Source organism: Mustela nivalis (genome assembly GCF_964662115.1).
Source record: "Mustela nivalis genome assembly, chromosome: 4".
NCBI classification, from domain to species: Eukaryota; Metazoa; Chordata; class Mammalia; order Carnivora; family Mustelidae; genus Mustela; species Mustela nivalis.
Window position 1 is genome coordinate 26,461,657 of NC_139023.1, and position 27,177 is coordinate 26,488,833.

The window sequence follows — 27,177 nt, forward strand, 5'->3', positions numbered from 1 at the left end:
CTGAGTAAGTGTTCAAGAGTGTAGGAATGTATGAACCAGTAAACAAAAGAACTGATGCTATAGGCCATGACAGAAGGGGAGAAAAAAAAAAAAAAAGAACGTGATCCTGAACAAAAAGGCCTTGGAAGAAGTTGGCATGGTGTATCAGAGGAGCAGCTTCCTTACCTATAAGTTGAAGACACACCTGAATTTGCTGTAGGAGCAACTGAAATAATGTTAAGTGTGAGCTCCATAAAAATGGTAAAGCACTATTCAGAGACGGTATCTCGAATATGATGACAATAGATTGTGAATAAAATTAACTAAAGCTGGCTGTTAAGCTACAGCATAAAATTGCAGCAATCAAAGGGTTAACACCAGAGCAGGGGTGTGGTCCAGACTTACGGAATGAATTCATGGCCCTGGTTCAGACCTTACAGAATGGAGATGGGGAAAAGCTATTGCTCAACTTGGGGATCTAGAAAGAAAGCATCTCATAGCAAAGAATCTACAGATACAGAACTGCTCCTTTTCTTGATTTTTTTATTAGATGTTGAATCAATCATACAGAAATTGACATTTACCTGTTGACAAAGCAGGAGTTTTTCATATTTCAAAGTTACTAAGATTAAGGTGTGTGCCCAGATGAGTACAGGTCAACCTTTTTTGCTTTTGTGAATCCTTTCCAAAAATTATTCTAGACTCTTCACCACTGTTCCCTGTGTGGTTACAGTTCAAATGAGAGACCTGAGAAATGACAAGTGGCCAGACAAGATACAGAGCAAATAAACTGAGCTATGTGTCAACATTTTCTAAGTAGGGCCTGTGTTCCCCAGTTCAACTCCTAAAAATGAATTCTCATTGCTTAGTGAGATTTTTTTAAAGGGTTTTTTTTTTAACACAAAACACAAAGTAATAGTTGCATGGTTTTAATGTACACTGACTTTTCCAGAAATGTGCTTACTATGTAAATCAAGGCATGACTAAGATTTTGTTCAAAACTTTATTGGGAGTTGTGCTCCATTTCAGAATATCATATCCAATGCTGTTTGTGATATTGCCAATACAATGCTCATTGATCTGCATTTGTAGCTCATGATTACACACAGGGGTAAGCATCTATGATTTCATCTTATCATCTAGGATGGCAAGACTGAAGCCTTCTGACTGAAGCCCATATTATTAAAAACTGCTTTTCCTTTTTTCTGCTTTGTACTAAAGTTAGGATACTATACTCATTGTTTAAAAGTATATATGCATTTGGGTCATATGGACATGGAATTTTATTTCAGAATAACCAGAACATTTGTTATAAAGGAACACTGAATCTGCAAGCATTGAGAGAACAACTAATCTCATCCAACCTACACACTCTAAAATAAAACTGAGACTCAGAGAGGAGGAGTAACTTGTTCAAGGCCACACAGCCAACTGATGACCAAGCCAGAACAGGAACTACCTAAACACCAAGTCCTCCTTTCAGCAGGCTGCCTCGCCTTGATGCGATGACTACATAAAGACACACAGAGGGAGAAAAATGAACCTCACACTTGAGAATGAAGTTGGTGACCATTAGACCTAAGGGATGGGGCTGGAGAAGGTCTCTCCTCATCTCTAGCTACCAGCACAGGGGACAAGAGGGTTCAGAGAAGTTCTTGCTTTGGGTTTGTCTTGTTTTGTTTTGTTTTCCACCTAAAAAGCATTAGGTGCTAGTTTGGGCACTGAGTTTGTGCAGATGGAGCTGTGGTCAATTCATAGTTTCTCTCCAAAAGGCACACAGAGAAAACAGTCATTCATGAGTCTTGTGTTTAAGACCACATTAAAGTGGGGGGGGGGGGCAGACAAAACATCACTTATCTTGGGAAAGCTATGTTCCGTTATTACATTAAACTTGAACTTTTTCAACAGTCCTTCACAGTAAAGAAATCAAGGTATAGAGGCTCAATTTAAAAATCAATAAAAGGTACCCCTGGTTTTAAGCCCCAAGCTTAGATATTTTTAGTCAGATGCTCTTCTTAGAAGGACTGAATTTGCAAATAACTATGTGGAACAGATACAGCACACGCCCATGTCGTTTCTATATGTAACATGTACATTAAAACTGTATGAAACATTCCCACGAGTTAAACACGAAGTAATTAACATTTCTCTCAAAGCTGGCTTCCAGCCAAATCACTTCTCCCCATTTATGAAGCAAGAACATTTCCTTCGGTAAGGAACTTTGGCATTGGTACCCAACTAAACCAAACAGGACAGTCTCAAATCAGGAAAAGAGAAGCCAGCCAGTGAACTCGATTCTCTGAAATCAATGCCATCTTCGGGTAGCCCAAAGTCATCGCTACTAGGACAAATTCCCCAGCCTGGGATTAGGGCTGTCTTCCAAACAAAAGAAAACTAAAACACTCAATATTGTTTCTAAGCCTTAAGCTAATACCAGCAATTATAACATTTATGATTCATCTATACACTAAACTGACTCTGTCTTTTCAACTCCACTTGGCAAATATCCTCAGCTTAAGTTTCTACAGTTGCCACCGAAGAGCCTAGTATTTGAGGATGAAAACCCTGAGGGACTTTGCTTCAAATGAATATGATCCTAAACACCTATGCAATCATTTTTATCAAAGTAATGGAATTTGTATCTCTAAAATAAAATAAAATGCAATATATCTGAAGTTACAAACATGCTAAGCCAAGACATTTAACTCTCCGTGTGGAGGGATACACAGAATTGCATTTTCACATTATCTTTAGTGAGTTCTGAGGCAGGCACAGGAGACAGGCACTGGGGAAGTTGCTGGTGCAGATGTACTGTAGCAAAGGGACACGTCTGGTGGCTTTAAAACCCTAGGGAGAAAAACAAAGAGTTCTTGATTATGGTCACTTTCTTCAACTTTCTTTTGGAAGGACCTAAATGAAAGTGGGGTGACCTCTCACTCAGAGGCTCCTCCCATGTCACCCAAGGGACCCGCTAGGGCACCATCAACGGAAGGGCCCGAAAATGAAGGTGTGAGGTAGAGGTCAGAGATGTTCCCCGGGAGGCGAAGCATTCATTTTGCTGCACGGGGCTGAGGGTTAAGAAGGGTATTAAAAAGCCGTCTAAACCTTTCCACTTACTCGGCAATCCGCATCTTATTGGAGAAGGGCTCCGGCTTCGAGATATCTGGAAAATACAGAGGAGTCACGTGAATGACACAGGAGATGGAGTTCAAAGAATGAATCCCTTTGACGTTTTATTCCTAAAACCAGGTAAATAGTTGTTCTGAGGCACTTTAGAACTATGATGGTCAACTCTGAAGTTGAGCAATGCGAGTCCTCTTATACGTCCTGAAGTAAATGGGCCCTCAATGTGGTTTCAATCATGTCATTCAATAAAATCTGGGCTCAGTGGCCTAAGCTGGTTTGTTTGCTTATTTGTTTGTTTTAATAGCTGCTGAAGACATTGAGATTGGGTGCTTTGTGACCGTGTCGAATTCAACTTTCCAGAAAATAGTTATTAATAGTGGTACGATTACCCAATTAAAGCTAAAATGATCCAACGCTCTCTATCAGATCTCTATATAAATCATGTCTCCTGTGTCCAAAACCCTGGAAAGAATCATTTTCCAGAAAATCTCACCTTTGTTTTCAAAGCAATTTTTTTATTTAAAAACATTTTTAAATATTTTTATTTAAAAAAATTTTTTTTTTAATTTTAAGATTTTATTTATTTGACAGACAGAGATCACAAGTAGGCAGAGAGACAGGAAGAGAGGGCAGGTGGGGGAAGCAGGCTCTCCACTGAGCAGAGAGCCCAATGCGGGGCTCGATCCCAGGACCCTGGGATCATGACCTGAGCCGAAGGCAGAAGCTTTAACCCACGAAGCCACCCAGGCGCCTGAAAAACTTTTTAAATTTTTTAATTAAATTTTAAATTAAATTTTAAATTTAAATTAAATTTATTTAATTTATTAATAATGATCATTTTATTTGTTATTTATTATATACTTATATATAATAAAAACCATTTATTAACTTATTGATTAAATAAATTCATTAATTAAATTTATAATTTAATTTCATTTAAATTATTTTAAAAATTAAAAAATTTATTTTAAAAATCTTACCTTTTCTTTCACCAAGCAAAATCCATTGCCTATACCTACACACCTGTTATGATTCAGAAATAACTGACTACAAGCAACATTCTTGCTCTGAGCTTTCAAAAACTTTAGACACTAACAAAGATGAAAGCTGTTCTGGATGCATCAAGACCTCATAAGCCCAAAACCAGACTAACAAAAAAATTTGTATTTTATTTTGCAGGTGTACCCAATCACTGTAAGGAAAGGACGGTGGAAAAGGCCAGAAAGTGGGCAGTGGCTTCACCGTTAATAGTATATTTTAGGGGCACCTGGCTGGCTCACTCAGTAGAGCGTGCAACCCTTGATCTCAGGTTCATGAGTTCGAGCTCCACATTGGGTGTGGAACCTACTTTAATAAAAAATGTATTTTAGGGGCGCCTGGGTGGCTCAGTGGGTTAAGCCACTGCCTTCGGCTCAGGTCATGATCTCAGGGTCCTGGGATCGAGTCCCGCATCGGGCTCTCTGCTCAGCAGGGAGCCTGCTTCCTTCTCTCTCTCTCTCTGCCTGCCTCTCAGTGTACTTGTAATTTCTCTCTGTCAAATAAATAAATAAAATCTTTTAAAAAAATGTATTTTATTTTCATCTAAAGTTTAAATTATTTGATTCTCCTTGGGCACAAAGCAGGAAAGAGAAGGGGTGTGAAACATGCATGAGGGGTTTTTTGTGTGTGTGTTTTTTTAATGATTTTATTTATTTGACAAAGAGAGATCACAAGTAGAGAGAGAGAAAGGAAGGAGCAGGCTCCCCGCCTAGCAGAGAGCCTGATATGGGACTCCATCCCAGGACCCTGAGATCGTGACCTGGGCTGAAGGCAGAGGCTTAACCCACTGAGCCACCCAGGCAGTCCTGCATGAGGGTTTTATTGGAGGGACACTGCCCACCAATAAATAAGCCTTTCAGTGAGAGTCCAGAGGAAAAATCTGCCCTGTCTGTGAATGCTTGAGGTGTCTAATACTGCTCTTTGGTAAGCCATGTCATCTTAGAATAAGGAGATTGAGGTTCTTGCAGGATAAAATTCTCAAGATTTCTTTTTTATTTTTCAGTCCATTAAATGCACTATCCTTTTGCTTTTACCCACCATAAATACTTATTCATGAATATGGATGTCAGTTATATTAAAATCTCTATGAGGAAAGATCTGTGTCAGATACATGCCTTTTCCATTCTCAGGCTATTTCCTTTTTCTGGATATTCCTCCTTAATTTCCCAGCTCATTGAAATTCCATCCATTCTAAAAAACCAAATCAAGTACCAATTTGCCCATGAACCCCTTCCTCACTACCAAGTCCTGAAAGAGTCCCTATCCCCTCTATGGCTGTAGTCCTTCATGCCTCTTGCATGGATGGTGGCATATACCACACTTAGTGACTTTGTTGAAATCATGTTGATCTTCCTATATTGAAACCCATTCAGGGAAGAGACCATGTTTTCATCATGTTTGTGTCCCCTAGCATCCATCAGAAAAGGAAATGATATTTGTTAAAGAGCATGTTGAAGTAATAGATGCTCACTAAACTGAGAGAAGTAGACCTTATTAACGGAGGGTGGCGGTGGTTGTTTTTTATTTTGTTTTGCAGAGGAAGTTTTAGAAGTTTAGGCATGAGTTGCATGACTAGAGATAATTCCAGAAAACTGGAGCCCTGCCAACTATAGTTCTCCTCCACCACTCTCCCTAAAACAAGACTGAACAAATATTTAAAGAATTTTTATTCGAAGGAACAGCAAATTACTAGCCGATTTGGTGTCCAGATGTCTTGATCCAGTCCTGTACTCAAGAGGCATTGACTAAATATTATTTGTTGAATAAATCAACAGTGGTGAAGCATAATAATGTTTTGGTTTTCAAAAATGTTTTTGCTGTTATTTTTTTTTGACAGAGGTATTAGTAATCCTCCCAAGAACTAATACACAAGGAGACCAATGTTATTCTTCCTACTTTGAAGTGTGGAGGAAAATTAATACCTACAATGCCCTTTATAACTGGAATCCAGACCATTTGAGCAATTTCTCAAAACTTGTGCAATAGGTTGAAGAGAAACCGAGGACCTGTGTTTGGGTCACTCGATCCTCTGTTCAGAAGACTGTATCTCTTTCCCATTTTCATTCCAAAACAAAAATAAAACTATGAAATATGCAAAGTCTATTATTCTTTGAAGTAATTAAGGAAAATATAACCTCTACTTTCTTCTTTCTAGAATGATAAATTTCTTAGAGCGAGGTAACATAAAAATCAGTTTGGGGTTATTGCAACAGGTTCTCTTTCTACCTATAGACTTATAATCCCTTCTTGTAGAGATGACTGTTGGAGATAAGAATGTCAACCATAACATGCTTTGCATAAAAATTATTAGATATATACCGTGCTTAAACCAATACGGCTACGGGGGCAGACAGGGCTTAAACTCCTGCTTCGACATCGACTTACAGATCGCACCGAATTCCACTAAAAAGAGAGAGAGAGAGAAATAGTAATTTGTGAAAGTTCGCATGGCTTCAAACAATATGCAATCCCATGGACTAGGAGGTTTTCCTGATACGATTACACTTGCCCTTTACTGGGCACCAAAAGCATGAGACACAGACTTCACATCCTACAGCTACTCAATATTTGACAATTACTTCAGGGTGTTTCTCAGATAAAACCCCATCACAGTGAACTTTGAGATACTCAAAGTCTTGGTGCTAGAATTTCATTTTGATGAGTAAATCATTAGAAATTACATTCAAGCTTGGAAGTGTCAGAGAATGTAAGCCCAATGTGGGCAGGGATTTGGGTCTCTTTTGTTCATTGTTGAATCATAATAGTCAAAAGTGACTATTGAATAAATGAATACAGTTGGATGAAATGAATTAATGAATGAAGGAGGGAGGGAGGGGAATCAACATGGCTGCCCATCTACTAATGAAAATAATGAATAAGAAAACTATATATTGACTATAAATAGATCTTACTAGCAAAATCCTTCTTACAAATTTCCCTTCATTCAACTATTTCTTTTATTCCAAGTACTTCCTTTTAGGGTTTTCACATTTTGTTTTAGGAGTTTAAGCTGGGTTGGTGATATATTTGAGCAGAGGAAGAAGGAAATTAAAATGCCTACTTGATGTAGGATATACAAATAGTGGCTATTTCCTCTCCCTCCCTTCCAAATTGCACTACAGAGAGTCCACAATTAGAATTTCTTAACAGAAAGTTATAGTTGCAGGAGCAAGCAGCATGTTTTATGAGTTCATTCATCATAGACCATGGTGGCTGTCAGATCAACCCAACCCAATTTCTGTAGGTTCAACTTTCATAGTACAGAATAATTTATTGAGATACTATTCACTACAGTGGAATGGTTAAGCTGCAAAAACCCTTAAGTTCTTTTAAAATACTCTACTCCCATTCTCCCTTATGTTAGGAAAAATGCCACTGAAGCCCTTCCCTATTCTCTCACTCAAAGAGAACGGGATCTGAGCCAACCCAGATGGTGGATTTACGCTGGACTGAAGAGCTTCCCTTTAGAATTCACTTAATTCTTTCTAGGAGAGGTAGGATAAAAACTCCATTGTGTGAACTACATGTAATACCCAAGCCCCCCGTAGCCACCCAGCCCCCACCACAACACACATTAATACACTTTCATAGCTACAACTCCATTTTGAAGGCTGCTCAATTATTTACCACGTTCAAAACATTTTACAACCAATGCACACAGGAAGTAACCCTCCAAAACAGATGGACTACTCTCTCCCCACCTCCTCTGCCTTCTTTTTTTCATCCCTCCCCACTCCCTATACATCATACCAAGGAGAGAAAAACAGCACATTCATCGTTTCCCAACATGGATAATCGTCAGTAAAAATTTGGCCAACTGCTTCCTGAAAGTTAATTGATCACTTCCCAAAGCTTAGAATTATAGAGGGCCTCCAATAAGACAAGCTCAAAGAGTTTTGCCTTTATAATAACATATTTCTAAGATGGAGGAGGCAAATATGACTAGTTTCATCTTATAAACAGAGCAACAGACAAAGAAGTCACTGCCAGGAAATTATGAGGAATCATGGACGAATCAAAGAAAGGAATCTCTTCTTTCCCAACCAGTCTGTTTCCTCTCCTTTGTATAAAACCTTATCAAGCAACTTTAGACTTCTTCTATAGAATCTCTGGGTTTATAAATGTTCTCGAACTTGTGAATCAAACACTTGGGATGAATTGTCACTATGCAAGGCCACCGTACAAAAGCCCCTCTCTTGGTGACAGCTTCTCCCTTCATAATGACACAGTCATTCTCCATGAGAGCAGGCCACACGTGATAGAGGACCAAGGGAGCAGTGAAATCAGAGTCATAGCTGCGACGGTACCTATTTTAAACACACAAAAGAACAAAAAAAAGGTTAAATGATGATGTAGTATAACTGGAGGTCATCAGTGTAAGTTTTCATTTTTTATTATGCTCAGTCTAGAGGAATATGGATCCTGATTCTGTTGCCAAAGAGATGGTTGTGGGCTCTTAGAATAGCAACCAAGGATAGGACTCAACATGGACTCGCATAGAACAAGCTAGGTCAGGCTAAACAACATTCCTTCTTTTTTCAGAATTACAAGTTACCATTCAGGGAAACACAGGAGACAGAGACCATCTGAAATCCTATAGGTATCCTGAAAGATTTCTCATGCTCTCCTTGTGGACAAAATAAGAGAAACGTAGGTGGATGATAGACTTAAGTAGGTGGGTTAGAAACTGATTCAATGATCATACCCCAAAGTGAAATAACTAATGAGTCAATAAAATCTTGAATTCGGCTCTCTCTCAATCTTTTGATAAGTAACATGTTCACCAATGACCTTCATGAACTGTAGGTAAATCACTCAAAGGCTAGGGATGGGTAGGAAAAGAGAAACAAATGACAATATCAAGAAATAGCTCAGCAGGGGTGCCTGGGTAGCTCAGGGAGCTAAGCCTCTGCCTTCAGCTCAGGTCATGATCTCAGGGTCCTGGGATCAAGCCCCACATCAGGCTCTCTGATCAGCAGGGAGCCTGCTTCCCCCCTCTTTCTGCCTGCCTCTCTGCCTACTTGCAATCTCTCTCTCTCTCTCTCTGTCAAATAAATAAATAAAATCTTAAAAAAAAATAGCTCAACAGACAGGAACAATAAGCTGAATCTAATAAGACACAGTGTGGTGTGGATACATATGAGGTTCTGTAATTGAGTCCAAAAAGCATATAATCGCACAAATAGAGGTGATTAAAGATTTAATCATGGTACAAGTAAACAACAGATTTCAGTTGAACTCAAAATGTTCAACAACAGTGTTATATAAGAAAAAAAAAGCAGAAAACACTACTACAAATTAGCTGGATTGACAGAGAATAAGAATGGAAAGGGTATTAGTTTCTCTAAACTCCTCCATTCAAAGCAGGGGACTACATTCAGTGTAGACACTTAAATAGGAATACTCAAAAGAGCATGGAGCACAGGCCAAAGAAACTGCTCTATCAGGAAGTCTCAAATCCCCTTTATATGGAAAAACCCAAAGCCATGAGGCCAGAAGTAGGAAGATATGAGGAATTGCTTCAAATGCGTGAAAGGCTGCCAGGGTTTTTTGTGTGTGTTTGTTTGTTTGTTTGTTTAAAGGTTAAACTTGTTCTGTGACATCCTCCAAGGAGAACCAAATAGTCATTATTAGGAAAACCAGTTTCAGCTCCACAACCTTCCAGAGGTATAGGTTACAGACTGCTCCACAAAGCAACACCTTCCATCTGATTAAAGGCACAGAAGCACAAGACCCCCAGAGGTCTGTGAAATGTGCAGATTCCATAAACTAAAGTGCATGAACATTTCTGAGTGGTTCTATGTGTTCTGCAAAGGAGAAAGGAATACGGGAAGAGGATTGAAAATAATATGTTCTGTAAGAAAATCAAAAAGGTCAATTGCAGTGTAATGTTCTAATAGCAGCTCTTCCATGAGTGGACACGTGTTAGGAGCGATGATCTGAAAGAAACCAGCAACAGGGCAATGGCAGGAAAAGCTAGACGGCCATCGGAAACACCCTTATTGTGATTTGGATAAGCAAAAGAAAGGTATGTAGTCTCTGTCATCAGTAGCTCGTAGGGACATTGGGCCACCACCGTCTATCTAAACAAAGACCAAGAGCTAACATTCCCTGAGCGCTCACTACATGCCAAGCAGTGTCTTTTTCTTTTCTTTTTTAAGATTGTATTTATTTATATGAGACAGAAAGAAAAAGTGCACAAGCAGGGAGGAAGAGTAGAAAGAGAGAGATAAGCAGACTCCCCAGTGAACATGGAGTCCAATGTGGGACCCAATCCCAGGACCCCAAGATCTTGATCAGAGCTTAACCGCTTAACCCACTGAAGCACCCAGGCGTCCCCATGCCAAGCAGTGTCCTAAGTACTTTCTCTGAATAAGTTCAGTTAACATTCTCCAGACCCAGGAAATAGGTATTATTATTTCCCCCATCTGACAGCGAGAGGGAACTAAGAAACAGAAAAATAAAGTAGCATGCCCCAGGTTATAGAACTAATTGGTGGGAGAGCTGGGATTTGAACCCAAGCAGCTCGATGCCAGAGCCTCAAGCCTCACAGTGTTCTTAACCACTAGCTTGGCCTCCTCCCAGTAACCTCCAGCTGTATCATAAGATCCCATAAAGTTTCAGTAAAATGTTTTTTTTTTAAAGATTTTATTTATTTATCAGAGAGAGAGAGGGAGAGAGCAAGCACAGGCAGACAGAGTGGCAGGCAGAGGCAGAGGGAGAAGCAGGCTCCCTGGCGAGCAAGGAGCCCGATGTGGGACTTGATCCCAGGACGCTGGGATCATGACCTGAGCCTAAGGCAGCTGCTTAACCAACTGAGCCACCCAGGCATCCCTCAGTAAAATGTTTTAAATTAATTTAATTTCTTCTCATTTACATAGGAAACATCTACCACGTAAAAGCTGATAGAAATTCAATGGTCCTGATGAGTCTCAAATGCTGGTGTGCGCAAGGAACACCTGGGTGTTTGTTAAATGGCAGATTCTTCAGCCCCATTCCAAACCTGCTGCATAAAATAGCATGGGGTGTGATCCAGGAGCCTGCCTTTTTAACAAGACTTGAGTAATTCTGACACAAGCGATATATCTCTGTGCCCTACTTGGAGACACCCAGCCAAAATACTGCAGTAGAAACCGGTAAAAAGGAATATACATTCATGTTCCTTTTTTGAGTGTTTTTAGGGCAGCCCCTTTTCTTAGTGTTCCAGACAGGTTCTGGGTACTCATTAGCTCCCCCCAAGACCAATATAGTCCGAGGAAATGATAACATCACCTCTGAGTCACATTTGACTGGGAAAGAGAACGAGGCCAGGAGAGGGGTCTGCCCTGTGGCATCTGCCCTGTGGCATCTGCCCTGTGGCACAGAGAAGCACATGGCAGGGACTGGAAGTCAGCTCATGTCTGTTGATTCCCCACCCAGAGCTCTCTTCCCTAAATTGCTTCCAGGCAATAGAGAAAAGGTTATTTATTGTTTAAAAAAACAAAAATCCCTTAGCTTGTGCTCTTATGTCTCTTACTTGCAATCATTAAAAATTTCTCCATCCGCCCCAAATGCAATATCTAGGGGTGGGTCTAAAGCCTGCATGGCAAAGGCAATGCAGCATATCTCCTGGATGAAGTTGCTGAGGAGGCAAAAGTCAACTTCAGGAGGAAATGAAATCTTGGGATTGACATTCATGGCTCGGATCACATCCTGGAAAACAAAAAGAGGGCATCCCCTTGTTACCAACCTGTGACAAGAAGCTCCAAAAGGGGTTATGATGGGTTGGGGGGGGGGGGTTGGGGCAGGGAAAGAGCACATGGGTGAAGATACCGTAGACTAGGAAACTAGTTTGTAAACTAGGAAAGCTGCACACGTGCTAAAGGAGAAAGAGTCCCTACTGGGGAAAGAGGAAAGATGATGCAAAGGACAAATGACGTACTGAAGGCCAAGAGAGTCTCTCCCCCACCCCCACCAAACTAAAAGTAAATACACTGAGTGGCTTTTATTCATTATTTCCTCAATTTTCTATTCTGGGCAAGTACAGGAAGTGCCAACTTGTTCCTAGTCTAGAATAACAGCAATTATAATAGCTTGGGCTTATTGGGTATTTGCTATGTGCCAAGTCTTATGCTAAGCAAATTACTTGCTTGTTTTTCACTTAATCCTCTCAAGAACTCTTGATGGGGTCATGGCCATTGTGGCTCCCATGTAAAGCACAAACAGGTGAAGTAAATGTGCAAGGTCAGACAGCTAGGATGTGGCACAGCCAGGGTGCGAGTCTACACTGACCTTCCTCAAAGCCATTGCTCTTAAGCCCTATGGTATTCTAGTTCCAGTCTTAAGAACCCATCCAAAGACTAGAACTATAAAGGTCAGACTATTTTTTTTTCCCCATAAAAGTCTAAGAAAGAGCCAATAATGACCAGTTCTACAAAGTCAGTTGGCCGCTGCTCATTTCTGATATCCCGTCACATAAAAGCAATCCTGAGCACTGGGTGGATTTCTGAGTTATTGGTCTTCCATATAAAGAGCAGCCGCAGCACACCAGTCCCGCTAAGAGACCCAACACTTACGTTAACACTGCTTTGGGAATCATATAGATCAAGATGACAAATGATATAATCCGAGACAGCATCTTCAAAGTTATTCGACCCCGCGAGAGACGGTGTCAACGATTTCCTCACGCGGATCTTGAAATGTCTGAATGCCATCTTAGCTACATGGAATGCCTCCTGCATGTAAAAATGCAGCCAATTTATTAGGTAGAAGAAGGGGAGTAAAAAATCCAAAGTAAGAGAAGAAGAAAGAATACCCACCAAAAATTCAACATCATGTGGGTCTTCTGAACATTAAATACAGTTGATCAAAACTAATTTTAGTCTGGGAGAAAATACGTACCTCAATTTTGAAAAGTACATAAATACATCTGTGACTATGCATGTTCATCTATTTCAAGACAGTTGATCATTGTTCCAGTAACCTCAAGTTCGAGAGGCAGCACAGTGCAGAAGTTCAAGGAAACAGATCGTCTGTGGTTAAATAAACACCTAAAAAGTGCTGATTAGGGGGCGCCTGGGTGGCTCAGCTGGTTAAGCACCAGACTCTTGATTTCGGCTCAGATCATGATCTCAGGGTCATGGGATCAAGCCCCATGCATCTTTCTTTCCTCCTTCTGTGCTTAGCAGAGTCTGCTTCTCTCCCGATGCCCTTTCTCTTTCTCGCTCAGATAAGTAAATAAATCTTTTTTTTTTTTTTTTAAGTGCTGGTTGATGCTATGATCCCACCACAATGTCATATTACTGGTCCAAAAATGAGATTATCAATCTGTGTTTACATTATACAAAGACACATATCAAGTATCCGGCAAGTTTCCTGGCGTATATTGATTCAACAAACATTTATTAAAGGCCTGTTATGTAGTAGGCACCGAGGAAACTCAGTTATGCATGAGAGACATGGCCGTTAAGCTTACAGAACCTTCACCAACTTCTTAATGAAATGAACCACGGTTGGCAAACTTTTTTCTGTAAAGAGCCAGAGATTAAATGTTTAAGGCTTGCCTAAAATACATAGTCTTTTGTCATATTATTTTTTTACACTCATCTAAAAATGTAAAACCATTCTTATATTCTTAGCTCTTAGGTGGTATTTTCCTTAGAACTAAAGGGCAGGACAAGATCTGGCCCTCAGGTCAGAGTCTGCGGACTCCTGAAATAAATTAATAATACAGGATAACACTCAGTAGACTCTGATAATTCTGCTCTCACACCAGTGTTTCCTTTTGTTTTTAAATATTAACTGTTTTTCTCATTTCTCATAATGGACCCTTACTATCTCAGTAAGGTACCCACAGAACAAATACCTTTGCTTTGAGAACTAAAGATTCTATATGAGCCCTTTTAATCTGCCATCCTCAAGTAGCTCATGTCCTAAAAGTTTTAGTAACTACTCTTAGTTCAATAGACAGAAGAGTTAACACAATCAGCCTTCTGATTTGAGAAGGAAAGGAAATCAGTTGGAAGACTGGTGCAAATCAACATAGTTTATATTCATTTGAGATAATCCTATATTTATGGATACTTCTTCAACAAATGCCTGGGCGGTATAAGTATTGATATATATGAAGAGTTCTTGACTGTGAAAAATTAGCCATCCCAAATATTTGTAACTGGAGGAAGGAAGAAATAAGCAAGCAAATGGAGATCCTACCCTCCCTCTGTGACCTCAGGTCCAGGCTGTCCGTTCAGGCTGTAGGGTCCGGTTTATCCAGCACCTTCTTAGCGCTGCCCACCCCGCCCCAGCCCTCCAAGGTGCAGCCCCACCGGCGTCACCTACCACGGTGGCGATGTAGATAATCCGCTGCACGGTCTCGGCTTTGTCAATGCAGCGCCGCAGCAGGCACTGCGCGTCCAGGCGGGCCTGGGAATAGGCGTCGCTGAACCGGGACAGGAGGGCAGCCTTGCGCGCCACGTTGGACATTTTGGCGCGATTCGGGGACGGGGTCCTGATCTTCACGACGGCGGCGGAGGGACTGGTGGACCGGCTGCGGCTGCGGCTGTGGCTGCGGCTGCGGCTGTGGCTGTGGCTGTGGCTGCGGCTGTGGCTGTGGCTACGGCTGCGAGGGCCAGGGCTGGGAGTCCGGCTCCTGGCGGACCTGTTGGCAAGCAAGAAGCAGCAGGAGAAGCACTGGGATTCGCTTCTGGCCACGGGAACAGCAAGTGACACCCAGGAGCCGCGCGCCCTGGCAGGGGAAGCAGCTGCCCCCGCGAGCTACCAGGCGTCAAGTACACGGTCATGCGCTCTCTATCTGCGCAGGGACTTGGCGCCTCACTTATCCTTTAAGCAGCCCTTGGAGCTCAACATGGATTGCTGGCCATTCTAAAGCCAAGGAACCAGAGGCTCAGACAACTAAAGTAACACCGTCAGCAAGCCAGAGTTAAAGAGATCAGCTTCTCATTCTCAGTGTTTCGTACCCCAGCCTTGGGGTGCTAACATATCACAGAAGCTTTAGGGTATAAAACGGGATGAACACTCAACCATGAGAAAGATGTGTGTTCTCGTTCTATGGCGGTGGGGCCGTTCACACTCATTTCTCCTCTCCAGAGCCCGAGTTCTCACCGGCGACAGGTTCGCCCGATTTCTGGGCGGGAGCGGGGAATGAAAGATCCGGTGAGCGAACACATGCGGAAGCACTTGGTGAATTTTAAAGCCGGGCATCTTGAATAGTATCGCTACGAGTACAAGGTAGATTATCAAAGGAAATGGGCTGCCAAGGAGGGAAGTGGTGGAGAAACTAGGAAGCAAACGGTAATGCGAGGCCCGTTTTGAAGCTGGAGAGAGGCGCAAAAGCCCTGGGCAGTAGTCCGCCAATTTCTATGGCGCAAGAAATACTGTCACCACGGCCGATCCCAAGCTATGAATGTGACATCACACTGAACTTGGAGGGAGGCAGAAATGCACAGAATCAGGTCTTGGGAGCCAGCACAAGCTGGTACCAACTGATCATGGCAGAATCACTCCCCAGACTGCAAGGCTAAGGTGGCATTTAGGGAAATGGGCACCAGGTATGGGAGTGGCTCCAATAACTTGGGTCAGGGCTCACTGTGGGGCTGAGGGAGGTGGTGGGTGGTAAAAAGAACAAGGAAATGGTCCCAGAGAAGCATCCTGCTCTGTCCTCATGGAACTCCGAATGACCTGTCTTAACATTCTGTCCATCAATAGAAAGGGATGTCACAGAACACTCACCCACACACTCCATCAAAAAGTAAAATGACCGGTGGTCATCCCAGAGAGGGGACTCCCAGGCCTCAGAGAACAGGACGCTCCTATTATGGAACATTCTTCCAGCACGGGCACCATGCACGCACAATAGGCCCACCTGAATCTGCTTTCAAGCCACATAACTCTCAGTTTCATTCCTTCGGCTTCCATGTCAGCCCCCAGTTAATTAGGGCCCAAGCGCTAACAATCCCGGAGGTATTTTCTTTCTCTGGAAGGGTCTAGTTAGAGAAAACAATCCCTCTGCAATTCTAAGTTTCCTATACTGTGGGGGTTTGGGTACAAAAGGTCATTTCGTTTTGATTGGCTTTTCTTTCCCAAGCCACGCTTTTACCACTACCAAAAAGCACTTAAAGGAAAAGATCTGTGAGAATGTGTCTGACCTTCCTTGAAGTGCAGATTTTTCAGCAGACAAAACCGCTATCTCGTCCTTCAGCGTTCGGAGCTGTTTCTCATAATCGGAAATCACTTCAGGCCGCTGCTCTGAGCCCCGCTTGTCAATGCCTCGCTGGTCCAGCCTCCTCTGCTCAGAGGTCCTCGGTTCGGAGGCTCTAGGCTCCGAACACCGGTGCTCTGTGCTTCTGTGTTCTAAGTTTCGGTGGCGGGAGTCCTCCTGGATTTGAAGAGATTTAAGCCTGAACAGAAAACAAAAATTGAGGAAAGAAAAGAGAAAGGGGGGGAGGGTGGGAGAAAGATACCAGCAACCACTGGCATACCTAACACACAGAGGCTACTCTACTTAGCAATGCCTTTCCTGCGTTGGACTACTCTGATGGAAACACAGGAGGAACAAAAACCAATCAGAAAAGAGCAGAATTGCCAGGGTCAGAGGGCCACCCCACATCTGCAGCTTGCATGAAAAAGGCTCCTGAGAAAGGAATACATAGGCAGATTCTTCAGCAAAAGCAGAGTGGGCCTATAGTCATGCTGTCCTATGTTAGGCTGATCCTAACTGCACAGAGTCTGGAAGCACCGGACCTCCAAAACCTAGGTCCTGAAGCTGGCCAAAGATACAATCTCCTATCTTCATTGGCTCTTTGATTCTCGGAGCAGATGGAATGGCTGGGGGCGGGGGGAGGGGGGATGACAATGGAGATGGCATCCACAGTACTAGGACAAAGGGTGAATTTGTAAAAAAAAATAAATAAATAATAATAATAATAATAATAATAATGTATTCTAGAGACAAAGCTTTGGAAATAAACTTGGCATCCTTATAAAGATGCAGAGAAGCAGGGCACCTGAATGGCTTAGAGGGTTAAGCCTCTGCCTTCAGCTCAGGTCATGGTCTCAGGGACCTGGGATCGAACTCTGCATCGGGCTCTCTGCTCAGCAGGGAGCCTGCTTCCTCCTCTCTCTCTGCCTGCCTCTCCACCTACCTGTGATCTCTCGCTCTGTGTCAAATCAATAAAATCAAATCTTAAAAAAAAAAAAAAAAGATGCAGAGAGGCATGACTAGCTAAAGCAGGAGCAAAGCCACAGAAAGAGAACATGCTGTGATGAAAAGGTCAACGATGGAAGATGAAAAGGTAAGGGCTAAGGTTAAGGAGGACACAGAGAAGCTAAAAACGCAAAAGCAGAATTAACCGCTGCACTGGAAACGGTAAAGACCAGAATTGCTGCTATAACAAATCACTGAATTATAGGGTCAAAGAATCTGAAAAGGTCTGTCAAGTAGGAAATAAGAGATGAAAATGATGGTGAGAGCTCTTTCCCCTAAGCAGGCTGAGACGACCTCTGAAAATGGCCCGCTATTCGTGTGACTCAGAGAACCCTACAAAATCATGCAAATCTAGAGGTTCAAATCTTCACTTTTACTTTAAGAACACACGTGAGCCTCCCCAGGCCATCAAGGGTAGAAGATCTGAAAAGCCACCAAGTATCTGAAGGACATCGCTTCTCAGAAGCAGAGTGTGCCCTCCCGTCGCTACACTGGTGGGGATGGTACGTGTGCCTGGGGCAAACAGTGAGGCTGCACACAGGGTCTGTGGCCCATGAAGAATGCTGAATTATCCCTGCCCTGCCCGTGCTTAAAAATGCCAAGAGTCATGATGTATTTAAAGGTTTTGATGTCAGTTCTCTGGGCACTGAGCACACCCAGGTGAGCCAAGTCCCCCAAGATGTGACGAAGAATTTACAAGGCTCATGGTCAGATTAACCCCTACATGAGCTCTCCCTGCCACATCGAGATGGCCATTGCTGAAAAAGAGCGGACTGCCCCTAAACCAGTAGAGGAGGTTGCCCAGAAGAAAAAGATATCCCAGAAGAAATTGAAGAAACAAAAATATATGGCCCAGGAATAAATTTTGCATAGAATAAGTGCACATAAAACTAAGGAGAGAGAGAAAAAAAGAAAATGATGGTGAGAGAGAGGAGAGATGTAGACAACAGAGCAGTACTCCCAGCTACAATGTTGGGGTGTTCTAGAAGAAACCAGAACAATGGAACATGTGTGAAGGCAGCAAAAAGATATTGTGTGTGTGTGTGTGTGTGTGTGTGTGTGTGTACACAACTCCCACTTGCTTATTTGGTTGGGGGGGATCAAAATTAGGATCAATGAAGGTATAGCATCTTACACCTGTCAGAATGGCTGGAAAGATGACAACAAGAAGTAACAAGTGTTGGTGAGGATGTGGAAAAGGAAACCCTTGTGCACTGTTGGTGGGAATATGAATTGGTGCAGCCACTGTGAAAAATGATATGGAGTTTCCTCAAAAAATTAAATATTGAAATCTAATAATTCCACTACTGGGTATTTACCCAAAGAAAACAAAAACATTAATGTGAAAAGATATGTGCACCCCTATATTTACTGCAGCATTATTTACGATAGCCAAGATGGTAATAAGCTTCCATAAGTAATCTGTGTCCATTGATAGATGAATAGATAAATATGTGATATATGTATATGTGATATGATGTGACATACATATTTATATATATGTCTACATACACATTTTATATATATTATATATATACACACACACACACACATAGACATACAATGGAATATTACTCAGCTATAAAAAAGAACTAGATCTTGCCCTCTGTGACAACATGGATGGACCTAAAGGGTGTTACTCTAAGTGTAAGTCAGAAAGAGAAAGACAAATGCCATAAGATTTCACTAATGTGTGAAATTTAAGAAAACAAAACAAATGAATCAATAAGCAAAAAGCAGAAATAGACCCATATATACAGAGAACAAACTGGTGGTTGTCAGAGGGGGGAGGCATGGGGAGATGAGCAAAGGGGGCGAAGGGGAGTGGGAGGTATAGGCTTCTCCATAGGGAATAAATAAGTCACAGGAATAAAAGACACGGCATAGGGGATACAGTCACCCATACCATAATGGCATTGTAGGGTGACAGATAGTAGCCACACTTACGAACATAGCATAAGGTACATACAGAGCTGTCAAATCGCTATGTTGTACATCTGAAACTAATAGTGAGTCAACTAGAATGTGTTTATGTTCTCCTCCTCCAGATTATTTACAGAATAATCTGAAATTTAAACATTTGCTGCAATGATTATCACAATGTTATTTCCAATGTTTAAAATCAGTATCAAAGTAACTATTCAATATTAGGGAAATGTCTAGATAATGGAACACAATGCATCTATTTAAAACCAAGTTTTGCAGTATTTTTTCTTAGTAATAGAGAAAAACAATGTTAAGTGAAAAGATGGGGTCCAAAATTTTATACTCATACTGATTTTTGCAGTATTAAGTCCAATTTTTAATAGTTCATTTGGAAGAAATTGCAAAATGGTAACAAGAACTAGCTCTGGAATTTTGAAAGGGTCTTTGGGTTCCTCTTACACTCTGTTGTACTTTGAAATTTTTCTATACTAGATAGCTAACATTCTAATAGTAAGAAAAAAATTTTATAAAATTAATAAAAATATTTCTGCCTTTCCTCTTTGTGAACAGCTTCTTTTGTATTGTAATGGAGCACGAAAAAGCTAAATTCAAAGATCAATCAGCAGGCTGCAAAAATCCTGTCATTTTTTTTTTCTTACTGCTTTTTTAGCTGATTTATTTCCTCCTCTGCAGCCAAAAGGGATATGGCCGATCTGTTCTTGGTTTCTTCAAGAGTCTTTTCAGTTTCAGCCAGACTGTAAGAGAAATCAGTAACTAAAGACCGATTTTCCAAAATTGGCAGACTTTCCAAATCAAGGCATAGGTTCTCCCAGGAACTTTTGGCATATGATATAAGTTCAACATAAACAAGATTAAGTTATGATACATCTGCATCCAATCAGATGCCATTGCAAATATTATGTTGTGCTTGTATGCAAAAAATATGCAGGGATTCTTTCTCAAGGTTAAACGCAAAGACATTACAAAGTGACTACCACCAAAGGGCTTATGTAATAATTACTAACATTAGAATGTAAAGGACAAAGAAACTTGTTCCCTTCCTCCTTCTCTCTCTCCTCATCCATCTGTTCTAATCACACTAAATCTTCAGGCTGCCTCTCCCTATAAAAGCCCAATTCCTAGTACCATTTTCTGCAGTATTCTCATTACTTTACACTGTAGAGTTGCATTTGACCTAATTTTCCCAGACTTCCTAAATATAAAGAAAAAATTATTTGCCCACCTACAAAGAAAATCTTCCAAAGTCAAACTTGCCTACCAAGTATTTCATGCCTCTGACTTCCATAATTTATTGAGCATGATTTTCCTAAGTTTTCAACATAGCTAGGTCATTGTCAGTGTCAAGGACTCTCTTCATTGTAGACAAATCATAACAAATCATATTATTTCTTTAGGTCTATTTAAAATTTTAATGTGTAGATGACATTGGATGGAGACCAGTGGTTCTCCATTACGTTGCCCTAGTCCAGTGAGAGATCATAGGTGGGCAAAGGTTTCTTGACTTCTTGGACCCTACTTCCCTGAACTATCCAGGTTCTTTCATCCGAGGCTAAGAGAGTGCAGTTGCTGTCTAGACTCACACTAGTCTTCTTCCTTTCTTTTAGATGGAAGAATGGAAGGTCAAACACTGGGGTCCTATCCTAAGCAGTGAAGCAGATAGAGAAATAATGGTCTACTAGGATTCCTACCAAGTTCCCACAAATTCCAGCCAATCAGGCAATACAAGAGGTGGTGTGATTACCCAATGTTCCTTCCCATCTCCTCCATCTCCTCCTCCCCTAACAGGCAGACAACCTGTGAGTGGTCTTGCAATTGTTGCCCCTGCCTGCCTCAAGCAGTCTCCCCTTCTCCAGAGTGCCTCCAACACTTGGTTCACACTAACATTCTCATTACAAATACACTGTGAACTACTTAAGGGCAAGAATTTTTTTTTTTACTTATCTTTTTATCCCCATCACCTCAAAGAGTGCCTGTGAACATGGTAGTGATGAATGAACACAATGTCTAAAGGCTTTTTAAAAATGCCAAAGTAGCAGTAACTTCATAATAGGGCTACTGGCGATTAAGAGGAAAATCCTGTGATTTAATTCAAAGGTGAATATGTTACAGGTTTTTAAAAGTATATATGGAGAAAAATATTGAACATATTTGTCATGAGAAAACTGTAGAAAATTAAAATAAGCAAATAAGAAGTAAGGAAGGAGAGTATGAACAGGAATAGTTGTGTTTTTCTCTTAAGACATGGCACTCGTGTGTGAACACATGTACATACAACCAAACATACATGCTAATTTGGCACCCTTGAATGATCTACAGAGAGAAGAAAGAAAGTCACATTCAGGTGCCAAGGATTATTTTAAGCAAGTTAATGTATTTTATTTATTTTTTATTAGGGGTTTATTCATTCATTGAGGATATACCATGTATCAGGCATGATGTTGGGTGCTGGGGACACAACAGTGTCAGAATAGCAGATACAAGACAGTAACCCTTTGGGGCTTCTAGGCTGGTGGATCAGAAACATGCAAACCAATCTTTTCAAGTTCCAAATTATGGTAAGAGCTCTGCCCAGATCACTGTGAAAGAGAACTACGGAGCGGAGGTAAGGAAAGCCCTTTCGATGTACGTGGTCACAGAAAGACTCTGAGAAAGTCACATTTCAGCTGAGACCTGAAAGATAACAAAGAAGCATCGAGGCAAAGAACCAGAGAGAGAGACTGCCATGTTTCTGAAAGAGCATAAAGGTTTCAAGGTGAGGAAGAGGACCACAGCCTAGGTGAGGAGAGCCTGGCAGGAGATGAAGGTGGAAAGAGAGGTAGGGCCAGATCACACAGGGCTTTGGAGAGTCCTGGTAAGGAGTTTAGAATTTTGTTTCTAAGTGTGAAAGGAGGCTACTAACAGCTTTTAAGGCGGAGTCTGCCTTTATTAATTTCTCTGTGTGAAATGGATCATAGTAGAGCAAGAATGAAAGCAGGGAAGGGACAACTGGTTGAAGAAACCGGTATCCGGGCCTTGAACTAGGACGATGGAGGTAGAATAGGAAGAAAAGTCCAAGGGTGGGAGAAGTTTAGCAGGCAGATTCAACTGGACTTGCCAATAGATCGGAGATAGGAAACGAGGACATGTGGGATTCATAACCAGAGCCCAAGTCTAGACATCTTCCTTTCCGAGAATTCATCAAACGTGGGCAGATCTGTCCCCATTCAGCACTATAGAATTTGCTCCTTCGGAACTGAGTCAAAACCAATCTGGTCTCCACAAAGTTAGACACAGGGACTCTCCTTGGTGGGCCACTCATTTCACAGCCGGTAGCACCCTGACTCTAAAGGCAAGTAGAGTAAGAAAGAAGAGACTTAGCTACTATAGAATGTGGAGGACAGACAGCATCATTTGTGATGCCTTAAAAAAATAAGAGCCACAGGTGGATCAAAAACCAAACAAAACTAGGAAACCCAAGGTAAAGGAGCAAATACCTTCCTCTGTGCAACTTTCAAATGAGATACACATGGCTTGGTGGTGGGAGAGGGGGGAGGATGCATCTAGATAGTGTACACATGAATGATAAAGCAAAACAGTGTGAAAGGTACATGACAGTGCCTATGGGTGTCCTTAGTACTAGTCTTACAAATTTTCTGCATTGGAAATTATTTCCAAATAATTTTTTTTTAACAAAACCATGTAGTCATGGTTCCTTGAACCCTGATGTTCCTGATGGGTATTTACGGAGCCATAATGATAAGAGAGGGAGATACAAGATACAAAGGAATTCCTGGCTCCTTTTGGTGCTGATAGAAGTCAAAAACCAGCAAAGTCTTGATGCCCTGCCTCACAGCTAGTGGCAAACAGAGGGCCTGGCCAGCAGCAGTTGCCAGCAAATTCTCCAGAAGATTTAACCAGACAAGCCACAAATCAGCACCCCTTGGCACAAGACTCTACTGCCCAGTTGGAAATGAAGGAGCAGGAAGCCATAGAGCAGTACAAGACCAAAAGATCCTCTCCAGCCTGAGGCATCCCTCATGAGATGCAAGCCTCCCTCTACTTCTAGATGCTAGTCGAAGGAAGGAGGGGGGCCAAGGAGACTCCTGGAGAGGGCCAAAACAAAACAAAACAATGCAAAAATAAACAAACAAACAAACAAAAAACCCTAACAGTAGTTTGAACTTGGAATTCACCAGATATTTACAGGAAAAGGGCTATAATAAACCAGAAAAGAAGTGGTAAATGTAATTATCCTCACCTCCCTCCAAATCAGCTGATATTAGTTGAAGTAAGTTGCAGAAATTCAGAGGAGCAGTGCTTTTTTTCTCATTACATTTGTAAATGTTGACTGTTGGCAGCCATAAAACTGTTCATTGACAATGATTCCACTTGCAACATGAATGTTGGGTATGGAGGTAACTCTGTGTGTGTGTGTGTGTACACATGCAAGCACGCACAAAGAAAAATGTCTAGAGCAAAATAAACCAGAGTGTTAACAGGGATGAAATAACAGGTGATTTTTCACCTTGATCCTTGTCTTTGTTGTATGCATTTTGAATTAGCAATGATTGTGCCTCATTAAACCTCCTTGGCTATGACACAGCCACTTTTGTATGTTTGTATGTTGTATGCATTTTAAGAAGGAAATTTTTGTTACCTTCATGATCAAGCAAAACTAAGTCTGTAGAGATGCTTTCCTTAAAAGGAAATCTCATCAGAGAACAAGGCAGTGTGCCACACTTTATTCCATCACAAACCCTAACCAAAGAGTTCTTTGCTGCCCTATACATGTGAGCGGTAGAGCAAGGCTCCAATTAGGAAACACGGGTTTGATGGGTTTGGGATAGCTGGGCTGCACGCGTTTCATACACATTTGTCCATCTTCCTTAAGTGCAAATCCAAGGCTTGTGATTTTCTTTGCAGTGAATCCTTGAGCTTGCTACCCTGGCTATGCCACTGATAGCTGCTGCTGCCTGGCATTGCCTGACTTCTTTAAAATACTTTTTTATATCTACAAATTATTCCAAAATCTTGGAATGCTCATTCTTTAAAGAGTCTGACTTCTCAGCCAGGGGTCTATACCCCCTAAAGGAGCACATCTGTCAGATGGATGTAGCCTCTTCCTCTTGCTCTTGATTTTACTCTTTGTCTGACCTTCTCTAACCCTCCCCATGTTGCATTTTATTTTCTTTCAAAAGACAGATTATATTATGTAATAATCTTCATATAGATATTTATATAGATATATAGATATATGCTGATAATAGACCTCTAGAGAAGAAGAAGCTCCAGGGATGGAACCAAGGGGACCAGCGTCTTAGGTAACCTATTATAATAGAGAAATCTTATCCCCAGATTCAAAGACATCTGTCTGACTCACTCTCTCTCTCTCTCTCTCTCTCTCTCTCACACACACACACACACACACAGTTTTTTGCAGACGTCTACATTTTTCATAAGCCATTATTTCCCTTTCAAACTTAAAAATTAAGAACAAACAATTCTTTTTGGAAAAAGATAACTTGCATTCCTCTTACTCGTCTTGAACCTGGTTGAGTTGATTACGAGTCGAAGTCAACTCAGAGTCTAGCTGTTGCATGTCCCGATCGCGAACACCTGACTCTTTATGTTTCTCTTTATCAAATGTGTCCTGAAATGATATACAAATCAAAAAGAGTCTTGAATAGATGAAACAGCTTGTTAGGTTGCAACGCAATTATGCTGAGCAAAATTAGTCAGGTGCAAAAGGACACAAATACATTGTTCCATATATATGCAGTTCTAGTGCAAGCAAAATTACTCTAGAACAATAAAAATCAGAAGAGTGGTTGCCTGCGGTGGGGGAGGGTAGGTGACTGGGAATTGGCACAAGGAAATGCTCTAGAGAGATGGAGATGTCTTCTAAGTTAATAGGGTGTGAATTACACGGATATATACATTTATCGACCTATGGATTTCACTGCAAGTAAATTATACTTCAATTTTTTATTATACATCACATTTTTAAAAAGCCATTGAAATATCATCCCATTATCTTTATCCTCAGAAGAACACCCACAGGGTAAAAATCTAAGCAGCATGTGAAAAATCCCCAGGAGAGAAAAACTTGCTTAAAACCGACTGATGTCTGTGGAGTGCTTACCCTATGTTAGTTGTTTTTGCATGTTTATCACATTTAATTCTCAAATGGCCCTAGTGGGTCAGCAAAAGCATTGTCTCTATTCGGCAAGTGAGACACAGAAGGTTAGACGACAGACCCAGGATCATAGATGAGCAGCCAGAATTGTGCCCAGTGACCTCCAAGCAGTAACCCTTTTGCCCCTGTCCTCCTAAGACTGCCAAGAAAAGACTGCTCTATGTGCTTTAATTTGAGAATTTATGGAAATCCATGTAATTGTTTAAAATCAAGGCTACTAATGTTTAATGACATCAGTGCCTTAAGCAAGGTGTATGTTCTATTTCCAGTCTGGGCTTCACCTGTCTAAAACTTGACACTAACCCATAGAAATCACCTCCTGGCAACAGCAAATGATGGTACTCTTTGTCAGTCTCTGAGAACTAAGTTTCCAATTCGTTTCATTTCACTCTTTCAGAATTTGGAGCTCTCCCCCATCTAATGGTCTCTCCTGAGGCTCCACGGTACCCTAACTGTGTGGATTAATCTTCATTCCAAAGTTCCTATTTAATGCTGAGGGTGGGCAATGTCCCCGATGTAAACCATCACCAGTCCCTTCTTCCAGCGGAGGAAGCAGAGTCTCGTTGATGCGTCTGAGGTCATACCGCTGGGAGGTGGGCAAAGCTGAGAGTTGAACACAAGTCTGTTTGAAGAGAAAGCTGAACCCATTATGCTACATGCTACTGTAAACAGAAGCTCACTTTTTGGACCTGTGTCCCCCTTCCCTAAGTAGCGCTAAGTCCCTCACTAGGCAAAAGCCATCTCTTACATATGTCTGCATTCCTGGAGCCCGAACAGGGTGCTGAAAGTCAAGCATCCCTACCTGTAGAGAGGGCACCCTGCTGTCAACAGGTTTTCCCAGGGAAGCAGCAGTAAAGGAGGCCTCCAGCCAAGGCAGAAGGCGCGATTTGATGATTTCCACACCATCGTAATGTCCGCCTGAAAGAACCCACAAATCAGGTCAGGGGGAGAAGTTCAGCAATACGGTGAGAGCACCAAGGACAGAAGCAAAAGAAGACGACAGAGCCGGATGGGGAAACATGGGCCATTCTCACCTTCTTGGGCTGCCGTGGTGAGGATCCGAAAGAGCTGTCCTTGTACTTTGGAAATTTGTTCGATGAGCTCAAGGCAATGACTAAGATTTTGATCACATGTGTTTGCCTGCAAAATCAAAACAGAAAAGTCAATGCAATTCCTTTCCTCTGGAACCCACTGCAGGGACCCAAGGCCTGACTTTACCCAGGGGCGCCTGGCTGTGGTATGCTCCCAGGCACAGAGACTGCCCTGGGTTCATCAACCATCTTTCCAGTTCCTCCTGGGCACACAACTAGAATACTTCTCCCAGCTGCCCTAGTAGTCGGCAGTAGTCAGCAGCGGTACAGCAGAGTTCCAGTCATTGGGAAAGGAAGTGCTATATGCTCCTTGCAGGTATGACCCGGAAGAAAACCCCTTGAGCAATTCTCTTCTCTCTCTCCTTCCCCATCAGCCAGCCAGATGCCGAAGACCCAGGAGAGGACCCCAAGGGCATAAAGGACGGTGGAGCTACAAGATTTGAAATTTGAAAGGCTAAGCATCCAACACTTGCAATGATTATCATTGAGAAAGTGTGAGTGTGTTTGTGTGTGTGTGTGTGTGTGTGTGTGTGTGTGTGTGTGTGTGTGTGTGAAGCCACTGAGGTTTAAGGGTTAATTTACTAGCAATACCCCCGACTTGCTATTCAAAGGAACCCTAC

The 27,177-nt window shown here is 41.7% G+C and overlaps 1 protein-coding gene across 3 annotated transcripts in view; it reads right to left on the minus strand.

The window, feature by feature from the left end:
- Nucleotides 1-505: 505 nt before the first annotated feature.
- Nucleotides 506-27,177, minus strand: part of SPATA18 (spermatogenesis associated 18) — a 39,565-nt gene continuing 12,893 nt past the window's right edge. The window contains exons 2-13 of one of the 3 annotated variants that reach the window (XM_082728380.1): nucleotides 26,501-26,606; nucleotides 26,269-26,384; nucleotides 24,808-24,920; nucleotides 19,930-20,025; nucleotides 16,287-16,538; nucleotides 14,461-14,779; nucleotides 12,699-12,857; nucleotides 11,660-11,835; nucleotides 8,327-8,450; nucleotides 6,463-6,546; nucleotides 3,097-3,142; nucleotides 506-2,826 (exon numbers count right to left, since the gene is read on the minus strand). In XM_082728380.1, the coding sequence (XP_082584506.1) occupies nucleotides 2,819-2,826; nucleotides 3,097-3,142; nucleotides 6,463-6,546; nucleotides 8,327-8,450; nucleotides 11,660-11,835; nucleotides 12,699-12,857; nucleotides 14,461-14,779; nucleotides 16,287-16,538; nucleotides 19,930-20,025; nucleotides 24,808-24,920; nucleotides 26,269-26,384; nucleotides 26,501-26,606 (1,599 nt within the window). In that variant the 3' untranslated portion in view covers nucleotides 506-2,818. Of the gene's footprint in view, nucleotides 2,827-3,096; nucleotides 3,143-6,462; nucleotides 6,547-8,276; nucleotides 8,451-11,659; nucleotides 11,836-12,698; nucleotides 12,858-14,460; nucleotides 14,780-16,286; nucleotides 16,539-19,929; nucleotides 20,026-24,807; nucleotides 24,921-26,268; nucleotides 26,385-26,500; nucleotides 26,607-27,177 lie in introns of those variants that run through there. The other 2 variants (XM_082728381.1, XR_014311081.1) reach the window with 2 other exon arrangements.